The sequence below is a fragment of the Myodes glareolus genome, chromosome 16, assembly GCF_982192425.1.
Source record: "Myodes glareolus chromosome 16, mMyoGla1.1, whole genome shotgun sequence".
NCBI classification, from domain to species: Eukaryota; Metazoa; Chordata; class Mammalia; order Rodentia; family Cricetidae; genus Myodes; species Myodes glareolus.
The window spans coordinates 54343421-54366845 of NC_142041.1; the positions used below are offsets into that span (position 1 = coordinate 54343421).

Genomic DNA, 23425 nt, shown 5'->3' on the forward strand with positions numbered 1-23425 from the left:
AAGTTTACTGAAAGCGTATTTTAGAGGTAAGGTGTTTTTTTCACTCTGAAATCAAGTTTTCTTCCCTTTAATTTCAACCTTTATAACAATTCAGGCAGAAAATCTACTCCTTCTTCTAACCTTTAACAACCCCTTAAATATATATATGTATTTTTATCGTTTTCTTTTGGCGTAGGGGTGGTACTGGGTAAAGACTTCAGGTCCTTGTGCAAGCTAGGCAAGCACTCTACCATTGTACCCCAGGCTATTGTAACCATTTTGTACTCTGTGTTGGAGATGATATGACAACAGCCTTTTGACATGGCTGGTACATTCGGAGAGTTTACCACAGTCTACCAGAACTACAAGCTCGGCTTGAGTTGAGAAGCAGAGAGGGACTTTCTTTTCCTATGCCCCAGACCCCACACTTCTCTCAGTGTTTCTCTTGTGGAAGCAGATGAGGAGAGATGTCTTGAAATAACCACATATTCCTTTGAAGCTTTCTTACATCACAAGGATTACCAGTTTCTTTGACTGTTAGACTCACTCAGGATTAGTTAAAAAGATAATGTCTCCATCCCACATCAATGAAATCAGAACCACAACATAAACTAAAGCCTTGAAATGAGGGGTGTTGAACCTTGACCACAGATTAGAATCACTTGGGGGAGATTTTAAAGCCATCAACCCTCACTCCAAAATAATAAAAGCAGACTCTCTGGGGATAGGCCCAGGGCTGAGTGTTTTCACAGTTCTCCAGATGATTCCAAAGGAAAATCAAGTTGAGAGAGTTGTGGCTGGAAACAGGTTTTCTAAGATCCCCATCCTATTCTGTGCTGGTGTACTTCTAACACTCCTGCGATGAATTTACTTTAATTTGCATCAACGTTACCTTCCAATCAGCTTGTGTTTCTGTCCTACCTTCCTTTCCTGAACCACTTAGCTTTGTATTAAAATGCAAAATTGATAAATATTGAAGTCAGTGTTTTTCATTGATATTTCCATAATATTACCCATAAAGCTTTACTGCTGTCTGCCTCTACTGTGGTCTGCTTCTGGAGTACCTCTTTCTTGGGTTAGGATTTCCCTACAGGAGACGAGAGATAGAGTGCAGTCAGGAAGCATTTGCCTAGCATACGCAGAGGCCATGGGTTCAATCACCAATATGGCAGAAAAGAGAAAAAAAATTACTAACATGAAGTGAAATTCATTCCTTCTGTGTTTCCTCATGAGAATATTTTGGTAAAATTTACAATTCCCTAATTATCTAAATTTCTAATTTTTCAGCTACATGATTATTTTATAATATTTAATGCTGTACTTATATTTGACTGGTACATATCATATAAAAATAGTGGTCATTTCTCTAACAATTTTGCCTGAGGTGACAGTGATTATCACTAGGTATTAAAGTCTATAGCCTCACATCACTTTTTCTTGATTTAATATTGTTTAAATTAAAGGTTTTTATTTGATTCTCTTTCTGGAACTTTCTACCCAGTGATCAAAAAAAAAAAAAAAAAGAAGAAGAAAGTTAAAATACATATAGCACTAACATAATATCTGGCATTTGTTGAAATAAATGTTAATAGTTTTAAGGTAGAAACACAGCTTGGAGGTAGAACATTTATGCTGGTGTAATCCCTTGTACCATCATCAACAAAAGATTATTATTCTAATATCTTTTCCTGAAGTTAAAAACTTTTGTCAGTGTCAAGATTTGGCTTACCTGTCCCAATTGACAAACACACCGTGGTATGTTTGTGGCATATATATATGTGTGTGTATATATACTCTCCTTTATATATATACTCTCCTTTCAGTAGGGGCAATGAAAAAAATCTTGGATTATGGGTATCTTGTAGGAGGGTCATCTGTCTATGTGTACTTTCATTGGTTAATAAAGAAACTGCTTTGGCCTTTGATAGGACAGCAGCTTAGACAGGCAGAGTAGACAGAACAGAATGCTGGGAAGAAGGGAAGTGAGGCAGACGCCATGGTTCTCCTCTCCGAGATGGACGTGGGTTAGAATCTTCCTGGTAAGCCATGACCTTGTGGTGATACACGAATTATTAGAAATGGGTTAATTAATATGTGAGAGTTAGCCAATAAGGGCCTGAAGACAATGGGCCAGGCAGTGTTTAAATGAATACAGTTTCCGTGTAATTATTTCGGGGGTAAGCTAGCCGGAATCCGGGAGGCAGGAAGCGACTTGCCGCTCCTATTTACTACAGTATCTCATAAGAAAGATATAGTGATGATCATAAAATGCAAGTGAAAATTCTATCTCTCATTCTGAGAATACCCTCATTTGTAAAAAGAACGACAAGATACACCACAAGCCACAGTCCCCGAGTGCACCTTGGTGAAAATCAGGTGAAGCAGCTATAAAATACTCTGAAATACTTAAAAACCATTAAGCTTCAAATAGACTTATTATTACTTTGTTAGAGGACCTTTAATTTTCCAACTGGTTTAGACTCCGGCTAGGGAGGCAGGTAGCCTCACTGCAGATTTTCACTTCCCCTGCAGTTCCCCCAAAACCAATTCCCCAGTCTCATCCCCTGCTCTATAGCAGAACACCTTCAGCAGCCTCCCTCCTCACACCCTAGTCTCTAGTGAACCACACAGTTCTGTCCGACCAAACTTCCTTTCCACCAGTCCTTCCTTTATGCCAGCAAGCACCCCCAACAGACATTGCCTGGGATCCCACAGGCCCCTCTCACCAGTCATGCAGGTAGGATAACAGCAGATCTTTAAAGGACCCTCCAATCCTCCAAGTCTAATCCCCCCAGTCTCACCGCCAGTTCTGCAGCAGACATTCTGCTGTAGTCTTTCCTCATTATCTGTACCGAACACCGCACTTTCCTCTCACCTGTGGACCCATTCCTAAGTGTCAGCACTTAATACCTAGAAACACGTTTTACCTGGACCCATAGTGACCGCACTAATCAGGACCCCAGAAGAATTTCCTACCAGGCAACAGAAAACCACCACACTGTCCTAAGAACCAGAGAGGGCAAGAGAAATGAAGGGACAAATCAACCACCCAACAAAGACAAGACCAGGCATCAGCACCCTAGAATTACAATCTTCCTAATCCCTCATGCCTAGATGCCACTGTAAAAATACAACTAATGACAGTCAGGATGATATGTCTTCACTGCAGCCCAGCAACCTCGTGAACCAGGCTTGTATTGCAACATAGCTGAAATACAAGAAAAAGACTCTAAAATAGCCTTTATGAATATGAAAGAGGTCCTCAAAGATTAAATTAATAAATCCCTTAAATAAATCTATGAAAACACCAAGTGGAAAAAAATTAATAAAAAAGTTTAAGATAACCTGAAAGTGGAGACAGAATCAATAAGAGAAACCAAAACTGGAGGAAATTTGGAAATAAAAAATTTAGGAACTCTAAGGGGGAAGCTCAGAGGTAAACCCCACCAAAGAATACAAGAGATGAAAGAGAGAATCCTTGAAATTGAAGACGCAAGAGTAGGGATGGATACCTCAGAAAAAGGAAAAGGTAAATCTAAAAAATAATAAAAAAACCCCACCAAAAACAGAACAAAATACTCCTGGCATGAAATATCCAGAAGTTGGGCAGTGGTGGCACATGCCTTTAATTTCAGCACTCAGAAGGTAGAGGTAAGCAGATCTCCGTGAGCTCGAGTTTGAGGCCAGACTGGTCTATAAGACTAGTTTCAGGACTGCCTCCAAAGCTACAGAAAAACTCTGTCTCAAAAAAACTAAAAGAAAAAAAAAAGAAAAGAAATGAAAAAAAGAAAAAAAAACTTGAGACTAAGACACTATGAAAAGATAAAAATCTAAGAAAGACAGGAATAAGAAAGAAACCGAAACCCAGATCAAAGGCACAGAAAACATTTTCAACAAAATCATACAAGAAAATTTTCCTATCAAAGTACAAGAAGCATAAAGAACTCCAAATAGACTAAATGAGAAAAGGAAGTCTCCTTGGCACTTTAGAGTCAAAACTCTGAACACAGAGAACAAAGAAAGAATGGTAAAAGCTGCAAGGAAAAAAGTAATATATAAAGATTGACCTCTTAGAATTATATCTAACTTCTCAATAAAGATTCTAAAAGTCAAAAGGCCTGCCAGATGTGCTAGAGAAAGTAAGAGACCACAGATGCCATCCCAGACTACTATACCTAGCAAAATTTTCAATCACCATAGATGGATATAATAAGACATTGCATGATTTAAAAGAAAAAAACGAATTTAAACAATGCCTATCTATAAACCAAGCACTATAAAAGGTGTTAGAAGACAAAATTCAACCTAAAACACAAGGAATATTCCCAGACCAGTAAAATAAGTAAAATCAAAAGAAAGGAAACAAATACACACACACACACACACACACACACACACACACACACACACACACACACACCACAGGAACTGTCTCCAGAACTGACCACAAAGCAAGTCCCAAAAGATACAAGAAAATTGAAAATCTGTATCCTATCTGGCCACCATGGATTAAAGGATTAATATTCTTTATTTCCAGATATCAATAACAGTAGAAAAACAAAAAAAACCTATACACTCTGGAAACTGAACAACTCACCACTGATCAGGAAATGGATCAAGACAAAAATAAAGAAAGAAATTAAAGATATTCTAAAATTGAATGAGTACACAATATACCCAAACTTTTGGGACACAGTGAAGGCAGTTATCAGAAATAAGCTCATTGCCCTAAGTATCTACTTAACAACAGCAGCAATAAAGATGGGGAGATCTCATACTAGTAGCTTAACAGCACACTTGTAAAGCTCTAAAAGAAAAAGAAAAAAATTCATACCCAAAAGGAATAGACAACAAGAAATAATCAAACTCAGGAATGAACTCAATAAAATAGTAACAAACAAACCAATAATACAAAAAAATCAATGAAACAAAGAATTGGTTCTTTGAGAAAATCAATAAGATCAACAAAACTTTATCTAAATAAAACAAAAGAAGGAGAGAGAATTTCCAAATAAACAAAATTATAAGTGAAAAGGGAGACATAACAACAGACACTGAAGAAATCCAGAGAATCATAAAGACACACTTTAAAATCTCTTACTCCACAAAATTGGAAAATGTTAAAGAAATGAATACGTTTTCCAATACACATTACTTACCAAAGTTGAATAAATATCAAATAAGCAAATGAAACAGACCTTTAACCCCTACTAATATAAAAGTCTCCCAACTAAAAAAAGAAAACAGCAACAAAACCAAAAATCCCAGAGTCAAATGGTTTTAGTGCAGAATTCTACCAGTCTTTCTAAGAAGAGATAATGGCAATACTTCTCAAAGTATTGCACAAAAGAGAAACAGAAGCACCATTGCCCAATTAATTTTAGGAGGACAACAGCTACCTAATACTCACATCATATAAAGACCCCCAAAAGAAAGAAATTTACATACCAGTTTCCTTTTTAAAATTGATACAAAAACCCTGAATAAAACACAAACTGAATCCAATGACACATACACAAGATCATGTACCATGAACAAGAAGGCTTCATCCTAGAGATGCAGGGATGGTCCATAACATGTATATCAATAAACATAATTAATCAAATGAATAAACTGAAAGAAAAAACCTAAGTGATCATCTCATTATATGCAGGAAAGCATTTGACAAAATCCAACACCCTTTCAAGATACAAGACCTGGGACTACTGGACTAGACTAGGAATATAAAAGATAGGTGATTTACAACAAGCTCATAGCCAGCATTTACTTAAAAGGAGACAGAATACAGCAGTAGGATACAAGATAAACTCAAAACAAACAAGCAGCAACAAACTGTAGCCCTCCTATGTGCAAATGACAAACATATCTTAAAAGAAATGAAAGAAGCAACACTTTTCACATTAGACCCAAGTGATATAAAATGTCTTGGGGTAACTCTAACCAAGCAAGTGAAAGAATACCATCACAAAAACTTAAAACACTGAAGAAATACCTGAAGATATTAGAAGGAAGTTATAGTAGGATTGGTTTTATTACCAGCCACTTTACCAAAAGCAATCTTTTGGTTCAAATCGTTCCCCACCAATATTCCAACACAATTCTTCACAGAACTTTAAAGGACAATACTCAAATTTTATATGGAAAAAACACAAACTATCTTGGTTTTTTAAAATAACCCAGAAAAACAAAAAAAGTACTGAAGGCATCACTATCCATGATTTCAAGCTGTATTATACAGCTACAGTAACAAAAACTGCATGCCTTTGGCATAAAACCAGACATATTAGTCAACAGAATTGAAACACAGAACAGACATAAATCTACATATGTATGTACCTGACTACCTGACTTTTGATAAAATCTACCTGACTTTTGATAAAAAAGACAAATATGCCCAGTGGAAAAAAGAAACTGTCTTCAACAAATAGTTCTGGTCTAATTGGAAATTTTTATGTAGAGTAATACAAATAAATAGATCCATATGGATTATCCTGCTCAAAACTTAAGTCAAATTGGATCAAAGACATCAACATAAAACCAGACACACTGAACCTGATAGAAGACAAAAAATGGGAAATAGTTTTGACACATTGACACTGGCTAAACAGAACACTGATAGTGAAGGGATTAACATTGACAATGAATAAATGGAACCTCATAAGACTGAAAAGCTTCTGTAAGGCAAAGGACACCATCAATAGGACAAATTGGCACCTTACAGAATGGAAAAAGATTTTCATCAACTCCATATCTAATAGGGGAATAATATTAAAATATATAAAAATCACAAGAAACTAGACATCAATAAACCAAACATTCAAACTAAAAAAAAAGGTGGGGTACATATCTAAACAGAGAGTTCTCAACAGAGGAATCTCAAATGGTTTGAGATTCTCAAAAGCACTTAAAGGACTATTAAACATCCTTATCCATCAGAGACATGAAAATCAAAACTACTTTGAAATTCAATCTTATATCTGTCAAAACGGCTAAGGTCAATAACCCAATTGGCAGCTCATGCTGTTGAAGATGTAGAGCAAGGGGAACACCCCTCCATTGTTGGTGGGAATGCTACTATGGAAATAAATATGGTGATTCCTCAGAAAATTGGGGTTTGATCAACTTCAAGATCCAGCTATACTACTATTGGGTATGTACCTAAAAGATGCCCCATCCTACCACAAGGTCACTTGCTCAACTATGTTCATAGTAATAATGGCAAGAAATTGGAACCTAAAGGGATCTAAATGCCCCTCAACCAAATAATAGACACTGAAAATGTAGTATATTTACATAATAAAGTATTACTCAGGTGTTAGAAAAAAATATATCATAAAATTTGCAAGAAATGAATGGAACTAGAAAAGAAATCATCCTGAGATAGGCAACTCAGACCAAGAAAGACAAACACATGCATATGTATTCACTTATAAGTAGATATTAGCTGTTAAGTAAAGGATAATCACATTATAATCTACAGATCCAGAGAAGCTAGATAAAAAGGAGAGGTCTGGGGAGTATGTGTGAATCTCCCTGGGAAGGGGAGAGAACAGATCTTGTGGGTGGACTGGAGATGGGTGGGAATAGGAACAGGAGGAATCAGGTCAGGGAGGGAGGTATCGAGGGAAAGAGTACTTGGAGGGACTACTGGAATAGCAGAGCATTTAGGGGGTGATGTGCAAACCTAGTGCAGTGGAAAGTTCTTGGAATACAGGAGGGTGACCCTACTAAGGACTCCTAGTAATGGGGAATATGGAACCTTGTAACATGAACGGGCCTGCTAGTTGGGGTTTTCTGTCCTGCCTGGCCCCCCAGCTGTTTAGTTCCAGAGAAAAATCAAACAAAGGACTCCGTAAGTTATAAAGCTGATTTAGGTCAGGCTTCTTATTAGCTAACGTTCACATCTTGATTAACCCTTTTTTCTGATCTATGTTAGCCATGAGGCTCAGTACAAAATACAGACAATTCTCCCGCACCACTTCCCCCTCTTTTTTAAAAAAACAAAGGAAAACATCCATAGTCCATTTTTTGGGAATGTGGGTGTAGTATTCCAGGCTACTTCCAGCTGGTTGGGGGTGCTGATAATCTTATGGGAACCTAAAGAAAATTTAGAGTATGATCAAGTTCTGTGAGTCTTGATCATCTCAGGTAGCAGTCTTGAACCTGTTCTGGATGAAGAACTCAGACATCTGGACCATCTGTTTCTACCAGAGATTTCTCAGGTGGTCTCCCTTGGTCAAAGGTGATTTTTCTTAACTCTGAATAAACCCAGAGCCTATCATTTTCTGTAAAAACAAAAGCAAAATCTCTTCTCCAAAGTAGCATACCTTTTGACTTCAATTTTGAAGCCAAGGTATTTTCAAAATACCTATCTTGGATTAATTCAGCAGCATTTATAAGCAAATATCTTTTAGCAGCTGTTGCTCCTTCCTCAGGATTTAAATAATTCAAAGAGAGAATAATAGCATACAGTATCAAGATTCTCTGCGTATTTTCCATCTTTGCATGGCTTTATTTTAACATCTATTTCTTTTGTTTTTACTTTTAACTTTTGGCTTTTTGAGACAGGTTCTCTGCATATCGTTGTGCTGGAATTCCCTCTGTAGACCAGACTATCTTTGAACTCTCAGAGATCCATCTATCTCTGCCTCCCCAGCGCTTAGATTAAAGGTGTGTACCACCACACCCAACTACTCTCTTTCTTTCTTTTCTCTTTTATTTCTAAGGACTTTAAACCATTTAGAGGTTTTTTTTTCTTTGAATCTCTCTTTACTGTATATCTCTCTCTTTCTGACCATGTGGGTCTTTAATTTGCTAAGGAATATGGAAAAGACAACACTCACAAAGCTCTTAAGGCATTTCAAGGTCCTTGCCAGGAAGCAAGCTGCAACACTGTATACATCAGGACTGCCTGCATGAAAGAGTCAGAGTTTTCCCTGGCAGGAAGGCCCAGAAAGCCGGCCTTTTAAAACAGCACAGTTTTTTTCCTGCGACGGCTGAAAACTGAAATGCTTTACTCTAATCTTTCCCAAGCGTTCACAGGCTTTCTGTGGATTCAGTTATTCACGTGCATGCCATTCTGTAACATGAGGGGGCTGGCTTGTTTGTGTTTTCTGTCCTGCCTGCCCCCGCCAGATGTTTAGTCCCAAAGAAAATCACACAGGAGGACTCCGTAAGTTATAATGCTGATTGGCCCATTAGGTCAGGTTTCTTATTAACTCTTGTAGTTTATATTAACCCATTGTTCTGATCTATGTTAGCCATGTGGCTCAGTACCTTTTTCAGTGGGGTAGATCACATCCTGCTGCTTCGGTGATCTGGGAAGGAGTGGGAGGAATCAGCTTCCTCCTCCCCAGAATTCTCCTGCTCTCCTTGCATCATTTCCACTTCCTGTCTGGTTTCCCCACCTACACCTCCTGCCTGGCCAATCAGCATTTTATTTAAAACATGATTGACAGAATACGGACAATTCTCCCGCACCAGAACCTGAATTCTCAGTGGTGGGACTGGGGCATCAACTCAGCCACAAAACCTAAGACCGACAGACAACCTGCCCTGCTACAAGAAGTACAGGAAGGATGGTGACAGGAAGGATGGGAGTGGCCAAGCAATGACTAGTCTAACTCGAGACCCAAGCCAAGGAAGAAAGCTCAAGCCAACATTATGTGAATGACCAGGAACTGGAAGTTGGATGACTCAGAGACCTAAGGTAGAACCAAACACGATTGACTAAATTGATAGACAGATAGGTAGATAGATAAGTAAAATCAATAAAAATAATTCTTAAAGATATTCTGCTATGCTCATAAGCTGGTGCCTAGCTCAATCATCATCAGAGGGGCTTCCTCAAATAGCTGATGGGAGCAGAAGCAGAGACCAACAACCAAAGATTAGGCAGAGCTCAGGGAACCTGCAGAAAAGAGGGAAGAAGAATTGTAGGAGCCAGAAGGGTCAAGTACACCAGGAGAATACTGTTACATCCACGGCTGTCTCGCCAGTGTAGCAGAAATGCTGACTAGGCAGGCAAGTGTTGCCAGAGGATTGGGATCTGTGCTTCTTGGAGCTGTGATCCAGGCGGTCCCTTGGCAATCAGCTGTGGTCATGATGCCACCTGTAATTGCTACCTGTACTGACTCGACCTGACTGTCCTTGGCCATATGTCTGTCTTTTTCCTTGTCTTTGTATTCTTTGTGATCCTTGCATATTGCTAACAGATCAGACTAATCCAGGCAGTTACGGATACAAACAAGACTGCTGAGGACATTTTTGAGCTCTGCCCCACTATTCATTAAAGCCTTAAAAGAAGTAGCCAGTTCTGGAAATTGGCAGGGTCATCATTAGGATAATTCCTTGATGATGTGGAACAAAAGGAGTTAATTTTACCAGGAAAAACCTTAGAAGCCTTAGGCATTTGCCTGGGAAATATGTACAGTTGTAAATAGAAGGCCTATGAAACCTTTCTCGTGGGAAGAAAAAGACCTAACCTAAGTTGACAATATCTGAGCCTGAGAATTGAGAAGAGAGGAAAGTTGAAGTTAGTGATATGGAGTGAATTTCAGAGAGGTTCGAGACTATGTATTAGAAATTTCCTAGCAGAAAGCTTTCCCAGGGAGATAGTAGCCTTCTTCTTTCCCACCCAGGCACACAAGGTCACTTAGCTCAAACCGTCCAGCCACCTGGTACAAGCTGATAAAGATAGCCTAGCTCAAGGGCAATAGCCTCTCTAAAGGCAAGAAAAAGAGTTAAAATATGAGAGAGCAGAAGTCCTTGTACCCAAGTCAAAGCATCTTCAAAGATTCTTTTTGTAAACTGTTTTATGCTGTTCTTTTCTGTTTTATTTGATGATGTATGCCTTTGCCAAGTTCTTTGATTGTAAAAAATATATAATCCTACACTGAAAAAAGTAAAATCGCAGCAGCATTCTCAAATACATTGAGGGTGGTCTGTCTGTCATTTCCTCTGCCGTATCCTGAAATCTCCTGAGCCTTCGTCCTGTTCCCTCACGGTCTGAGTGGGTCCCCTGAGCCAGTCTGTGGCAGAATACCACATACAGAATCAACTAAGCAGGGCTCATAGGGGCTCATAGAGACTGAAGCGAACATCATGGAGCTTATATGGGTCTGAGCTATGCCTTCTGCATATGTGCTGTGGTTATTCAGCTTGTAATTTTTGTTGGATGCCTAACACTGGGAGTGGGGGTATTTTGGACTTTTTTGCCTGCTTGTTGGACCCTTTTTCTCCTACTGGGTTGCCTCCTTCAGCCTTGATATGAGAGTTTGTGTCTATTCTATTGCATCTTGCTATGCCCTGTTCAGTTGATATCCCTGGTAGACCTGCTCTTTTATGAAGAGAAAGGGAGGGGCAGTGTGGATCTGGGGGAGCCTGGAGGCAAGACAAGGATCTGGGAGGGGTGGAGAGAGAGGAAACTGTGGTTGGGTTATATTGTATGAGAGAGGAATAAAGAAAAAGAAAACAACAACCATAAAAACAACAAAATATAGCAATAAAGTGATTTTTCATGACATTCTGCTGTATTTATAGTAGTTTGTTCCTCAGCCATCATCAGAGAAGCATCCTCCTGCACTAAGATGATAAAAAAAAACTACAGAAATCCACAGCCTGGCATTATGCAGAGAACACTCCGTCCTAGCTGGAATGACTCTATCAACTCCCTCCCCTTAGAGGTCAGGGAAACCCAGAGAACAGGAGACAGAAAGAATTTAAAGGCAGAGAATTTAAAGATACAGGATAACCAGAAACCCAGGGCCTTTTAAGTCAGCAAGACTGACACAAATATGAACTCACAGAGGCGGCATGCACAAGGCCTGAATAGGTCTGTACAAGATCCTCTGTATACACATTATATAGTTTTCAAACATTTTATGGGATTCCTGAGTGTGGGAATGAGTGGGTCCTTGTTTCTTGTGCCTTCTTTTGCATTTTTTGCCTTCTGTTCTTCTTTATTCATTTGTATTTTGTTTTTTGTTTTTTTGTTCAATTTGGTAATCTTCATTTTATCTTATTTTATTATTATTCCTTAGAAACCTCTTTGTTTTTCTAGTGAGAAACAGAGAGTGGGTCCACATGGGAGGGGAGGAGGGGAGGAACTGGAAGGAGTAAGGGAGGGGAAACCATAATCATGATATATTATGGGAGAAAAAAATCTATTTTCAATAAAAGGAAAGAAATTATCAAGGTGAAAATAAATAAATATTAATGATCTGTAAAAATTAATAAATAAATTGTAGCAAACAAGTAACTATAGTAGCCCATGTGGGGAGTTTATACACCCAGGATTTTACAGTTTATGGAACTCCCTAAGTATCGGGAAACATAATGAATATTTTACCTTAATTTTAGCGATTATTAAAAATTCCATTGTAACAAAACTTATGTAGCCAACTTAATTATCTTGTAATTTCTGTCTGCCTATAAGTATTTCAATGACTACTACACTTATTGGAAAGTTAAATTAAAAGAAATAGGCCTAAAATTATTTAGTAAAATTTTGGTGACAAGCACTAAAAGCTCATGGTGCATTAAAATGTGCAATATAATAGCTAACCTTATTATAATGCATAATTTTCTCTTTTAAAAAACATGACAATTTATCCAACTTCTATTTAATACCTCCTTGTTTTATTCTATCTCTCACCATGTTGACAACTTGCTCAATTTCAGGATATGCCATTGAATAAAATCAGGTACCTGCAGTTTTCCTGAGGGGTTTGAAGTTAAAATATATTAGTCTTATGTTTTTAATGGGAGTTATGTTTGCTATTTGGGGTAGTAATGCACAGAATTAGCATCCCTAAGGGGAAAGCTTGATTTTGATATGACACCAGCTCAATTCATTCATACCGGAAAAGGAAGAAAGCAATATAAAGTTTGTAGGGATACCAAGCAGATTAAATATTCTTGTGACACTACTAGATTACATTTATTGAGTCCGCTATATTAAGATATCCATTTATGTACTTCATTTATGTAAATTGCAGGTAACCTTCATCAAGACAACTTTTTTTTATCAGTTTGTCAACTTTCAATAGGAAGCATTAATATTTTTCCTTATCACTATTTGTATCATATTTATAAAGCCATCTTAAATTTTTATTCAACCTTTTGTAGAGATATGTAATAAATATTACTAAATGTATAACTTTAATAAGTTTGTAATAAGCAGAATCTTTAATGAGATATAAATATGCAATATACAGCATTGTAGTTCCTTTGTTTAGAAAACAGGGCTAAAGGGTTTTAATGAAAAAATTCTCAATGGAAAGGCACAAATCTATATCAATGTCTTGAAAGAGATTATTTTAAATGACTCCAACAGCCTACAACATCTCAGCTCCCCTTCTCAACACCAGTTTATAATTGGTGTGTCCACAAGCAAAGCCTCAGAAAATAAAAACATCGTTTTCTGTACTCTATCGAAACCTCCATTCCAAGGCAAAAAGCATAACACTTATTGAATTATAACATTTTTTCCTAATAGGGATAAACATTCAAGACACCCTTTAAAAAATGAATGTGTTCAAAACACATACAAACCCTTTCCTTAAGGAAACAAAAAGGTGAGCAGTGCATTCATTTCATGTGGCACACGCAGGGGCACAGCCTAGCCGAGTGAGTCTTGCCTTTCTAATCACTTTATGTTCTTCTGACATAGAGAAACTCTTGCTTGAACTACCACAAAATGCAGAGATTATTTGGTGCTTCATTGATCCACCAAAGTTTGATTTAACCTCACTAAACCTTTTATCGCATGAAAGAATACATACTCTTTTTCAGAAGGTAATGACCTCTATCACAAGTTCTTTCAATAAATGACACTGACCTCTGCTGGTCACCTGGGCTGCAAGGTACCAGACTGGCTGTGGAAGGCACTGCTTTTGCACAGGTTAAGATTTTGTTGTTTTTGATATTAGGTGGAAAGAGAGTCCAAACTGGAGAACTCCTTCTGGCCCTTCCTTTTGGAGCTCAGGGAACCCCTATGAAAAGGAAGAATTACAGGCGCCAGAGGGCTCGAGGACATCAGGAGAAACCCTGCCAACAGATTTACTAAGTAGGGCTCACAGAGACTCAGAGAGACAGAAGTTTATATTTATGTTGTGTTTTTACAGCTTGGTGTTTTTGTGGGACTCCTAGCAGTGGACATGAGGGTATTCCTGAGTCTTTTGCTGCTCTTGGGACCCGTTTTAGCCTACTGGTTGCCTCACCCAGCCCTGATATGAGGGCTTGTGCCTAGTCTTATTGTGACTTGTAATGCAGTGTTTAGTCGATATCCCTGGGAAGCTTGCTCTTTTCTGAAGCGAAGGCAAGGAGGAGAGGATCTTGGGGAGAGGTGAGGTTTTAGGTAACTAGAGGAGTGGAGGAAGGAAAAACTTCCATCAGGATGTAATGTGTGAAAATAATAATAATAATAATAAAATAATAATAATAATAATAATAATAATAATAATAATAATAAAAGATTTTGTTGTTTCTATTCATTGGCTGAGCATGGGAGAGCTGCAAGTTTGTGAGAGTTCCTAAGTCTAGTTGTGGACTTATACAGACCTAAGTCAACTTCAAAACTTAGTTCTTCTGGTCAAATAAAATCCAAGCAATTCTTTCTTAACATAGCACTTTAAAAAAAAACTTTTATTTCAAGGACAAACTGCTACTATAAATAAAGAGTTGATGAATTTCGAGCAAACTGTCAAAAGTAATAATTATGTGCAGAATACAAACATAGTCTTTGGAGTTCATTTGCATTATTTCCTGATCATCCCATTCTTAAAATGAAGGGGTAATTACCTGGATATATGGAAAATTCAACCTAGATCTCCATAGAAACCAATCAACTCAGAAAACACTACTCATTCAAGTATAGGCAACTACCCATATTTTACATAAATTTTGTGTATTAGTTCCCTAAGAGTTCTGCAATAAAAAGAGAAGAACGTTAGCATTTTGATAATGATGGGCGCATTTTCTTCTTCCAAACAAGAAATCTCTTTGGTAATTTACACTACATGTGACACAATTTCATAATAAACTGCAGTAAAAATCACAGAGGCTGCTGCTCCCCGTCTATGGCTTTCAGCCAGGCCAGGGGGATTCATTCTTGTAACACCTGAGTCTGTCTGTCTTATTAACGCCAAGAAGCAGTTAACTGTGATCAAGACTATTAGGACCTCAGAATTTTCCAAGAGTGCGAGAGGGGAAATACTTGATGCATGAAAACTTGAGGCCAACACAGACTAATTAGTCTTATTAAGTCAAATAGCCAAGGAAATAGAAACCTAAAAATGATGCATCTTCCCAAAGAAACTAAAAGTACTATATCATCAAGAATGTCATAAGGTGAGACATGAATACAGAGGGAATTAACGTTAGGAATATGAGTCCCCTACATCATGGGAACAAGCAGTCTGCTCAAACTCCGGAAATGGAAACACAATTGCTGCAGATCAAGGGTTCATGGCAGGTGTAAGACTGACTGAGGAAAAGCCAAGGAAAAAAGGGGTGGGGAGAAGAAGAAAGCAAAACAAGCAACTCCTATGGTTCTCAGATAGACTTAAAATAATGTTTACTTTTATTTACTAAATCAGTAATTTTTTTTAAAAAAATATCAATGTCTAAAGGAAGCTGTCTAGAGCTGTTTTGTTTCTTCTAATTCCCTGCCTTCCTCCTGCCTTCCTCACACCCCTCCCTCCATTTCTCCCTCCTTTCTTTCCACTCTTTCTTTGCTTCACTCCTTTTTATTTGTGTGTTTAAACCCTTAACCTACAACGAAAGGATTTTCATTTAAGCATCATATACTCCAAACCTCATAAAACACCATGACCTGTGCCTGAAAATGCAGACACCATTTTAAGGAAGAATAAGTGCTTTTTGCACGCACCCTGCCCCCCACCCCCCGAAATATTTTCCTGTTTAGCCAAGGAATCCTTTTCTTGTCGAGACAGTGCAGCAGTGTTTGGGAAGCATCAGCAGGCCAACAGATGCTTGGAATCAAATGACTTAATAGGCATACACATTTTTCCCCAAATAATTGCAAAGCTTTGGTTTAGCCCTTTTCATACCTTGCATAGTTAATTAGCTAGGACTTAATGTTTACATGCAATGAGAGTATCTACGGCTATAAACTACATAATTTATAATTGATGTAAATGGGTGTTATTATGTCAATTAGGCAGCTGTGTCCTCCACCTCTTGGTAAATAGCTATGAGTGATAAACTGAGTTTGCAGAGAGCTACCTTCTTCTCTTCATAGCAGATAAAAATAAATTACCCAGGCAGACCAAGCTGTCCAATTGTTCTCTGGTGAAGTGGATGGAAAGTCCAGGCCCTTTCTTTTGACCTGTTGACTGAACGAAGCTGTCAATTTCGTCACGCAGCGCTTCCACAGCTTCTGGGTGCCGAAGAAGATAATACACTGCCCAGAACATAGCTGGAATGGTGTTGGCCATAGAGGCCCAGAGAAAGCCAAGATGATGTGCTGGGAGAAAATAAGTGAAAAGGAAGATTAATAGCGTTTATTACACTGATTAGATTTGCAGTGTGCTAATTAAAAGATGTTAGGACACAGACCCAGCCAAGGATCAGTGCATGCTAATGAGAACCAATAGGCTTCTGAAGTCTAATTTTCTGCTTAATGAGAATAGTTTAAAATGTAATGTGTGTTGGGGGGGCAGGAAGGTGGGGATGAGATAAGGGGAGTAAATGCCGCTTAGTTATACTCTTTCTCATTATCATCATTAAGTATCTTGTTTTACCACCTCAGCAAAAAAAAAAAAAAAAATCAATTATCACAGAGGGTTGTTTCAGAGTAAAACATTTTATCACTAGCCAATTAGAAAGAGCATAAAAATTTTCAAGGTCGCCATTTTTCTTTTTATCTCAAAGGTCTCCTGTAAATTATTTTATTTTAGTGAGTAATCGTTTAGAACTTTCTTACCTCCTATCTCTAAGTCTTCACGCCCATAGTGTTTTTCCAGAATCTCTTTCCTTTCCTGAACAACTTCTGAGCATCCATGCATCTGATCTAGTTTTTCTGACGTGAGGCATCTTATAAGTTTCTCCTGCATAGATTTCACATGTCTTAGAAGCTGAATGGGTATATCAGATACCAAGTACGGAAACGTGTCATCGAATTTTAAAAAGTCATCTCTCAACTCACTGATAAGTTCCTTCCTGTTACCAGCAAGAAGTTTTCCATATATAGTCGTAAACGTGATCTCAAATACCAGTGAGCTAATGAACGGAAACAGTCTTGACGTAGTCCAGTCTGTGGTTTTTAGTAGTTGGGGCTCAACGATTTCTTTTAGTTCTTGGGTCAGGCTTTCTAGGAGACTGTCCAAAGCTTTGCCTTGTAGAAACAGGTAGGCTCTGTGAATGTCTTCATTAAGGTCATCATCGGCTACCAGCTTCTTGATGGAGAAGGCTTTCGCTGATAACTGTCTGCTGAAGTCCTGAAAGCTGAATTGTTTGGGGTTTTTCATTATGAGATGGTACTGGAAAGGGTTCAGAACAAACGTTATATACTTCCCTAAAAAAAAAAAAAAAAGAAAAGAAAAAGAATAGAGTTTATTTGATAGCAAGACAAAGCACATATCTTAAGTCTGAAAATATTTAAATCAAAAGTAGAGACTTTATTAAGAAGTTACCAGCTTTATCGCACAAATTCAACCGAAATCCATTCCACTCAAAATGCCCACTCTGTCTGCTTTGAAAATGAAGGATGCTGTGAAAAAAGCTCTCAAAGTTTGAAGGTAAATGTCTTAAAGTTCTAAACTTCACCACTCCCTATGGCCTGTCTCTCAAAACGGGCGCAAACTTTGGAGCGTTCCTTGCCGAACCCCTGCATTAGGCAGCTGAGAGCCGGAACAGCTGAGACAGCGCAGCTTGCTTGCCCTCCCTCAGCTCTGGCTTCTCACTGCACTGCTGCTTTATGGTCTCTTCTGGTTAGAGCTATTGCGCACAATAGCAACAGTGAGTACGCCTTTTCTTCCTAAAAACGCAAGTTACGTTAGGGTAACCCTTCAGTGTTCATGTTCAGCTATTAGCGTCTGTACTCTATTTGCTCTGTCTCTGTCTGTCTGTCTGCCAGCACCCCACCCCCCTCCCCTGCCTAGTGTGTGTCTGTGTGTTTGTAGTTACCTTAGTTGAAAAACTTCCTCTCGTGATTTATGGTAATTCTAAATGTATTGCAAAACTTGATCAATTTGGTACAAATTATTTTAGATAAAGATTTGGAAACATTGTAAATAAAGTCCTAGAGACAGTATAAATGTTTTTATTAGGCAATTTAAAAAATATAACTTAAGTTTTAAATGCAGTTTAACACTTATGATGCAATTCATTTTCCTTTCAGTAAATTTTATCTACTCCATTTTCCCCTGATTCATTTAATAGAGCAAGACAAGACAGAAGCAAGGGGTATTCCAGATCAAACTGTTCATCCTAGTCAGATATAGCACTGTCTTCTGCAAAGAAAGTTGAGTTTTGTTTTCATTAGTTCTTTGTTTTGCCTCAAAAACAGCAGAAAGGACCCCATTAAAATTGGGCACTTTCAATAACTTGCTTTACCATTATAACTTAACTAAAGTTGCCAGCATCTGCCTAACAAAAAATTGAGAATGTGGGAGTCAGTTTTCTCATTTTTCAAAAGAGATAATTTTAGGCAAAGCTATGTATTTTCACAGGTGATGATTCATGCATTCTTCATCTCAAATGAATGGGTTTTGTTAAACATTAATAGGATTTTTTAAAAGCAGTATCTGAAATTCAGAGTGTGTATGCACTAAGTTTAGTTTGCAAATCACAACCTTTGGAAAATATTTTGAACTTTTTTTAAACCAATTTTCTACATTCATCTAAATCCAAAAAGAAATTTTAAACAATGTATCAGCCCAGATACTATCAGTTGGTACAACTTGGCCCTTGAAGTAGAGACAAGATAAATATCAGATTTCTGCTCTGTCCTCAAGTCATGAGAAATAGACACATTCTGATTACTTCTCTTTCTATCTTTCTTATCACTTTCTCTTCTCACACTTGTTCCCCTTTTATTTTCTCCCTCCCTCTTTACCTTGCCCCGAACAGAAGATAAAAACAGGCTCATTTCAAATGAAAGTATAAATGAGGAATGTGAAATAACTGGTTCAAGTAAACAAACACATTTAACATATTATAAAAATTGACTGACCGTGTGTGTGCATGTGCCACAGTGTGTGCTGTACAGTGTACAGGTGCACATGTGTGTGCTGTATGTGTGCGCATGTGCCACAGTGTGTGCTGTCTGGTGTACAGGTGCACAAGTGCTGTGTGTGTGTGTGTGTGTGTGTGTGCATGTGCCACAGTGTGTGCTGAACAGTGTACAGGTGCACATGTGTGTGCTGTATGTGTGCGCATGTGCCATAGTGTGTGCTGTCTGGTGTACAGGTGCACAAGTGCTGTGTGTGTGTGTGTGTGTATGTGCCACAGTGTGTGCTGAACAGTGTACAGGTGCACATGTGTTGTTGGTGTGCACGTGCCACAGTGCGTGTTGTACGGTGTACAGATGCACAAGTGCTGTGTGTGTGTGCGCATGTGCCACAGTGTGTGCTGTATGGTATCCAGGTGCACATGTGCTGTTGGTGTGCATTTGCTGCAGTGTGCCTGTGAAAGTCAGAGGACAACTTTTGGAAGCTGGTTTTCACCTTTCACCTTGGTTTTTCTGCTATTGTGCTATGTACCCAAGGCTGATTGGCCCGTGAGATTCCAATCAATTTTCTTTTCTTTGCCTCCCATTTTCTGTGTGTGTGTGTGTGTGTGTGTGTGTGTGTGTGTGTGTTAGAATGTTGAGGTTACAGATGTACACAGCTATAACCGGATTCTTAAGTGGATCTGGGGATCCAACTCAATGATGCTTCTGTGCCTATCACTTTTACCCTTTGAACTGGATTCCTATTAATACATTTATAAAAAAAAACATAGTTGTTAGTCTCAGGTTGTGTGTGCGCATGTGCAAGTATCTGTGTACATGGTGTACAGAAACGGACACCAGTCGTCCTCCTCTACCACTCTCCGTTTTAGGTTTTGAGACAAGATCTCTCATTGGACCTGGGACTCATCGATTCTGCTAGACTGGCTGACCAGAAAGCTCCAGGGAATCCCCTTGACTCCACACACTTACAGACACACTCCTACATCCCTGACTTTTATGTTGGTGCGAGGGATCCAAAATCAGGTTCTTATTATTGGACGATACGGACTGAGCAACCCCCAAGCCTTTGCAGTAAGTTCTTTTCAAGGATCAGCCCCAAGAAGTTCAAGTAACTTTTCTCTCTGGCATCTGTACCATTTCTTCTTCACTCCAGTTTTAATTTTCTTCCCCAACACGACATTGTTTCTTGCCTTTTACCTTCACTTTTCCTGAAGGAGATGTGGATTACTTTAGAACTGGACATTTTGGTTTTCTGATTCTACTTTTCAAGTTGGAAGTACCAATAACCCCGGAGATTTAAGCTGGCTTTCCAACTTTTAATCTTCAGTATAAACAATTTAAGCTAAGTTTTCCAAAATTAATATTAATTTAAACCATCTGTCCACCATCTGCTAATGTGAGATGCAAAACCAGAGTTTCTTTGTGTTCTGTAATCAGACAGTTAGGAAAATACATATACATTTATAAAATGAATTTAAATTTCCTAACAAAGGAATTTTTCTGAAAAGTTATCTTGAAGGCTATGAACGCTCAGAGAGAAATTAGCGTTGGTTCAGCGTGATTTTATGTAAATGAATGCCAAGTGTCAGCAGGCATGCAGCCTAGTTCACAGGGATCCGAGTGTAGAAACAATACCCTTTGCCATATTTTCAAAAGAGAGGAGAACGCTGTCAGAAGTAGATGTAAAATATTGATTTCAAGAATTTCAGCGTTTGCATTTGTCTAAAACGTAAATGTCAAAGTGAGGCCTATGCCTGAAAAGATATAGTATAAAATAATTTTATGTCCATTAACTTTGAAATTAGGCCAACAATTTTAATATCTTCCTTGCCAATTAATTCATTTTTCTTCCCTTTTATGGAACAGACTGCGACTATTAGTCCCGGAATTCTTAGATATCCCACCAATGCATTGCCAACCCAATACTCTAATTTTCTTTCTTTATATTATTTCCTTGGGAAGCTAATGCTACATAATTCAAAATAGTTTGATAAATTTATTTTTGAACATATATCTAATCACCTTGAAGTCTTACATGCAAGAAGTCTGGCTTTTAGATAATAAATGAGTTTTGCTGTTTATATGTCGAATTTGGTACCACATCAACATAGGCGTGGGAATTCAAGTCAGTTGCTTAGTCTATAGAACATGAAAAAAAAGCTGATTTCAAATTAATTTTCTTAAATTACAAGATTTCAATTTCCTTGACTGAAATCCATCAGGTTTTTGGTTGTATGTCACCATATAAGCATCAGTTGGGAGCTGAATGGGCAGCCAGTGTTTTATCTGCTGAGAGAGACCACTGTATGTACTCAGTCCCCTTTATTAGGGAGATTTCTCTAGCAGTTGACAATGATGTACAGTAGAGCTTCTCTGGGGTGACATTTAAGGAAAATGATTCCATTGCACTAACACACAAAATCAATTAGAAAACTATTTTCTGGGGCAGGCCTCGAATTTATGAGGTTTCTCATAGAAAGCTGTACCTTTCAATTTCTTTATTAAGGTGACAATTGTGTCCCATGAGACTTTTGGGTACGACAATCATTTGCGTGCCCTGCAAGAAGCACACACATCAGGGACAAGGGTGGATGACTTTGTCCTTCATTTCTAAAATGAGCTCTATCACAAACTGATCATCAAAACTGTGTATTCACAGACCTTCTCAATACGTATATATTCAAACTGATGGGGGTGAGGGACAGACAGCTAAGCTTATCCCATGGTGGTTGTTTATTACTGAGTTCAAAAACATAATGATGGCTAAATTTATTTAGGCAGTCAATATTTAAGTCAGTGTTAGACTTCTTAGAATTTACGGTTAAGATATCATAAGTGAGCATGGATTAATTGCTTTTGTTTGTTAGGTGTGTATGTGTATATGTGTTTATGTGTGCGTATGTACACATGTATGCTTGTAAACAACAGAGGTTAGCCACAGTTGTTCCTCAGGTGCTACCCATTTATTTATTTATTTATTTATTTATTTATTTATTTATTTTGAAGAGAGGGTCTCTCACCAGGACCTGTGGCTGGCTGCCTGGTGTCTGCTAACAGGACAGAGAATCCATCAATCCCTTTGTCTCTTCCTTCCCAGTATTGGGATTTTAAGTACATAACACCATGCAGCAAGCACTTTACCAACTGACCTATCTTCTCAGGCTTCCTCCTTTATAAAATAAAAGTTTCTTTTTCTTTTTCTATTTTTTTTTACAGGATGTTGTTGGCTGATCACTAACTCAATACTCTCTTGCCTAAATCTCCCAGATGCTGAATAAAGCTATCCAATCTACAAGTTTTTGTTGAATCATTTTAGGCAACCTTTGCATAAGTTCTTAAAAAGAGAAATCTAGAAGTTATAATAATTTTTGTACTGCTCATTGGAAATTTGAGGTTCCATTTTAGAAGTTATTTAAAAAGAAGACTTTGTTTGCACCTTTAGTTTAGCTCCAAGTGCAATTAGAAAGGAAGCACTGGCTGCATCCTCTTTGTCTGTCTAATAGAATTTCATCAGTTTTAAGATGTTAGGAATTTCCCTCATCAAACATTTGCTGTGACTAAATCCGCACTGAGCTCTGAATAAATTGGAAGAGAGTCACTAACAGAAAAAGACGGAGATGGGCAGGTGAGTACGTGGTAAAGCCTGGTTGTCTGAATTACACTGAGCAGAGGTACTGTGGATAACTGGGTCCTAGTAAGGGGGTTCCAAATGTTGGGTGATATGGACAGGAAAAGATCTGAAGAGAAAGTGATGAGCAATAGGGATCAAAGGTCAGCTGAGAGCAGAGCTCTGGCAGAAGGAGGCGCAAGAGGAAAGATAGGGGCACAAAGGTATTTATGTGTGCAGGAATGTTCCAGCGAGGAGGCATATTAATGAGACTGTAAACACAAGGCAGTTAACAAGAAGGTGTGGGAGTGGATCGGATAGGGGTCTTGGGAAAATCATATGAAATGTTAAAAGTCTTTCTAAGATGCATGGCTGCTTTCATTTCCATTTTTTTTTTTTGAAATTGCAGTTTGTGCAATTGTCATTGGAAGAGATTTGTCAGCTGTCAGGGGAAAGAGTAAATTGTAACAAAAACTAATGTTACCTGTTCATGGGTGAATTAAAACTAACCTCCTGGATGGTTAATCAAGTTGAATCTCCATCCTTTTATTACTCAAATGTTTACGGAAAGTTGTGTCTGATCTTCAGTGAAGTCATTACAAGCAGAAGGTATCATTAGTTCTTTAGGAGTAGAATAAAAC

At 38.1% G+C, this 23425-nt stretch overlaps 1 protein-coding gene across 1 annotated transcript in view; it reads right to left on the reverse strand.

Annotated features, from left to right (window-relative positions):
• Positions 1–23425, reverse strand: part of Cyp7b1 (cytochrome P450 family 7 subfamily B member 1) — a 179602-nt gene that overhangs the window by 19027 nt on the left and 137150 nt on the right. Inside the window, exons 3-4 of the mRNA XM_048420615.3 lie at positions 16928–17518; positions 16262–16468 (exon numbers count right to left, since the gene is read on the reverse strand). Of these exons, the coding sequence (XP_048276572.3) occupies positions 16262–16468; positions 16928–17518 (798 nt within the window). The remainder of the gene's footprint in view (positions 1–16261; positions 16469–16927; positions 17519–23425) is intronic.